Source organism: Puma concolor, chromosome A1, assembly GCF_028749965.1.
Source record: "Puma concolor isolate L17-30 chromosome A1, mPumCon1.1.hap2, whole genome shotgun sequence".
Classification (NCBI taxonomy): domain Eukaryota; kingdom Metazoa; phylum Chordata; class Mammalia; order Carnivora; family Felidae; genus Puma; species Puma concolor.
In genome coordinates, this window is record NC_141667.1 from 197,531,773 (window position 1) to 197,535,970 (window position 4,198).

Below are 4,198 nucleotides of genomic sequence, written 5' to 3' on the forward strand. Positions count from 1 at the left end.
TACGAATGAAGTATGCAAAACTTTATATTTCATATAGTCATAATTCTAAGAATGAGTTTTGAGACAAATATTTCCCATTCTCTTAATTTCTTATAATATTCATCCAATGTTTTTGAACTTAAAGGGAAAACCCTTTGCCCATTCAGTGTCACGTTTTGAACAATACATCCTTGCACTGTAGAAAAATATATACCTCTAATAGTAATGTAAAATTTAAGTAAACCTAAAAGAATCATTTCCTTTATTTTTTTAAATTCTCAGAACTTTATTTAGTTTCCAGGACCAGATACCAAGTACTGTAAATTTCCAGATTTGACTTCAATCCTAACAATAGTATTTCACCTTCAAAAGTTTTATTTTTACTGGAATGTCAATGGTCTTCATGGTTTGTTGGTTACATCTTCAAGTCACAATTCTCCTGCTTTGTTTTATTGTGCATTTTCCCCGTAAGTGTGTTTCTTATCTTCTCCCAGAAGAATCTTATTCCACTCCTCAAGGACCTTTGCCTCTTCCCGAAGGGCTTTTTCCTCCTCTTGAAGTGCACTGTTTTCTTCTCTAAGAGCCTTGTTCTCCTCACGAAGGGCCTGCTCCTCCTTCCACAGAGCCCGTTCTTCCATCTCTAGTGCTTTTCCTTCTTTCATCAAGTCTTGTTCCTCCATCTTGAGTGCTCTCTCCTGGTGTTTCAGGGCCTTGATCTCCTCATGGAGAGACTGTATTTCTTCCTGAAGAGCTTTCGCCTCATTCTGGAAGGCTTTCTCCTGTTCTCTGACAGCCTTGATCTGAGCCTCCAGGGCTCGATTCTGTTGCCAATGAGACTTTCTTTCTGTGTTCAAAGCATTGATTTTTTCCTCTGGTGGTCTTTGGCTCTCCAAGATCACATTTTTAAACTTCCATAGGACCTGGTTTTGCTCTCTCAGGGATTGATTCACCTCCCAGATCAAATGGTTGTCCATTCGGAAGGCTTTGTTTTCTTGATGAAGAGCTTTATTTTCTCTCCAAAGGGACTTATTATCTTTTCTAAGAGCCTTGTTCTCATCCCTGGATGCCTTATTGTCTCTCTGAAGATTTTTTTCCACCTCATGAGGCTCATGTTTGAGTTTATTTTGATCTTGAGTGCAAGAGAAAAAAGAGGAAAACAATCGCAATATCTTACCTCTATTTATCCACTTTGATTGAGAGACAACCATTGTTTCTTAGTGTTTTATCTGAGCAAAAATATATACACTCCAAGTGTTCTGGGTTCAGCCAAAGGTGGACTAGTGATATTTACAACAAAAGCTGTTCTAAATTTGTTGAGAATTTGTTCATATGGAATTGTCTGTTGTGTTGACTTATACAAGTAATATAGCAGGGATCTAAACAAGGCTCAGTCAGGCCGACTGCAGAAGAACAGGCAAATATGAAGACAATTCAGTAACTTAACTATTAAGTTGATGTAATGAAGTTTAAATCTCAACACATTTAAATTACCAATTAATAATTCTAGGTTACATATTGAATATTGATCAAGGTTAAATCATTGAATTGTTTTGTGTTAAATTAAGCTCTGAGTTAAACTGCTTTTACTAAACTATTAATCTTCCTCTAATCTATTCATTATTGATATTGTAGAAAAATACCATGTGTTTATAAAAACATTTTTGGCTTTGTAAGAACTAGAAAACATTTTGAAATATATTGTTATACACTATAATTTTACCATATTTACTTAGATATTTAGTAGTGTTATCAAATATTTAAACAGACATTCACACTTACATTTCTGTGGTCTCTGAATTTCCAGCAAGCCTGATTTGTTTTAGTACTAGAAAGCAACTAGGCAACATTTTATGTCATCCATAATGATGTCATATAGTGTTGACATTAATAATATAATGGGTGCTATATTTAGTGTTTGGCTGTTTTTTGTTTTTTGGTTTTTTATAGGCATTTTAGGAAAAATGTAAATTAAAATGTAAGGTTTTATTTAATGTTTTTCTGTATTAATAATTGAACATGTATTTAGTCCTTGCTTTGATGTAAAGTATTAGAATTAGTTTCAAACACCGAGTTTTGTTATTAAGAAGGTAATTTTTTTTATCCTAGAATTGACAAATGTTAGGAAACACTATACAATCAAAGGTGAAAGTATTTTAAATGATTTTAAGATCACTGCTGAATACTTAGTATTAAATAAATTTGTACGTCATACCAAAGAAATAGCACTAGCAACATTTTAATTCTAGTAATCTTTTTTTTTTTTTTTAATTTTTTTTTCAACGTTTTTATTTATTTTTGGGACAGAGAGAGACAGAGCATGAACGGGGGAGGGGCAGAGAGAGAGGGAGACACAGAATCGGAAACAGGCTCCAGGCTCCGAGCCATCAGCCCAGAGCCTGACGCGGGGCTCGAACTCACGGACCGCGAGATGGTGACCTGGCTGAAGTCGGATGCTTAACCGACTGCGCCACCCAGGCGCCCCTAATTCTAGTAATCTTATCTAAGTTTTATGTGACCCAAATTATGTTCACTGCTAGAATATAAAGCAAAAGAGTATATTTTTTAAAATGTAAACTTTTAATGAGATATTAAAATATGTGTATTTACGTATGTCATATTTTAACTATTTATACATATAAATGTATACTTGGTTTAAGGTATAAACTTGAAAATTGAATACAAACATGTAAACCTAAACCACTCACATCTGATTAAGATCTGTCAATTTATTAACTGTACCAGATTTCTTACCTAAGCTACCTAAGTAGCTTCTTACCTTTTATCTGTTTAACAAGTTTGAAAAAAAGGCATTTTTTCTAACACATTCATAACTCTGTATTTAACAAAAATAGTAAAACATAATGTTATGGAATGTAATATAAAATTAAGAAAATCCATGTGAAAGTTTTCAATTTCTTTGTTTTTAACTTGATGAGAATGAAATATCCATTTGATCATCTCTAACTATTATTGAATTGTGAAAGTAGTTTATGTGATTATGCACCAGCTTCTTTTTTATATTAGTGTTTCTGCTCTTTTGCTTTTGCTACCATGGTAGCTAAAGATTCAGAAAGAGTTCCAAAAGACAAAGAACTCTGGACATTCTATCTTGGAATGAATAAGTTTTGAAGTTTAAGGGCAAACTAGGAAGGAAGAAAAAAAATCTCTGCAGCCCTTACCTATTGAATAAATTGAATTCATAATTTAAAACGTTTTTCAAATTAACTACAGACCCAGATGGTTTCATTAGTGAATTCTTCAAAATGTTTAAAAAAGAAATACTATTAATATATCCATGAATTTTCAAATGACAGGAAAAAATGCACAAGTTTTTGTTTTGAGACCACATTACCTTACGTAAAAATCTCACAAGAGTATTACAAGAAAGAAAAACTATGGCCTAAAGTATCTCATGAACACAGTTGAAAAATCCTAAACAAAAGATAAGCACACTAAGTGCAATGATACATAAGATAAAGTATATGTTATCACCAAAATGGGTTTAATTCATGAAGGTGAGATTGAGTTAATACTGGGAGTCAATTAATGTAATTCACTACATTAACAGAACAAGGGAAAAAAACTTTCAGCTTGTACCAACATGAGTAAAGTAATGTCAGGAGATTCAGAAAAAAAGCATTTGATAAAGCAAAAACCAATACAGTTTCATGATTAAAAACCAAAACCAAGCCAACAATTGTCACTATCAACTTAACGTAGCAGGAGTATAAAAAACCTTACTTAATTCAATTATGAATCTAAAACAAAACAAAACAAGGCAAACACACAAAAACCTGCAGAGGCATACCTGATGATGAAATACTAATAGATCACAAATGTATAAGGATGCCCATTGTCACCGCTTGGGTTTTTCATTGTTCTAGAGTTCCTTATTGCTGCAAGATAAGAAATAAAGTATGTAGGACTGGAGGGAAAAAAAGGCTCTCACTCTTTGCAAATAATATTGCAAACATTTATAATAAAATAGCTAAACTATTAAAATTAAATATGACTTAGCAAACCAACTGGATATAAGGTCAATCTAAAAATTTGTGTTATTTACATATATTTAGCCAAGAAACAATTTGGAAAATGAATTTTGTAATTATATATCATTTGCATTGGCAAGAAAAATAAAACTCCTAGAAATAAAATCTATGCAAGACCTCTAAATAGAAAAGTATAAAAATTGAGAGAAATTATAGAGATATAAATAAAA

General features: G+C 32.2%; 1 protein-coding gene across 1 annotated transcript; it reads right to left on the reverse strand.

Moving 5' to 3' along the window:
* Positions 1-218: 218 nt before the first annotated feature.
* On the reverse strand, positions 219-1,871 carry LOC112860791 (uncharacterized). The gene is made up of 2 exons (XM_025924022.2): positions 1,759-1,871; positions 219-1,379 (listed from the first exon to the last, which is right to left on the reverse strand). Exon 2 carries the CDS (start codon positions 1,185-1,187, stop codon positions 429-431), a length of 759 nt encoding a protein of 252 aa, XP_025779807.2. The 5' UTR covers positions 1,188-1,379; positions 1,759-1,871; the 3' UTR covers positions 219-428.
* Between the last annotated feature and the right edge of the window lie 2,327 nt (positions 1,872-4,198).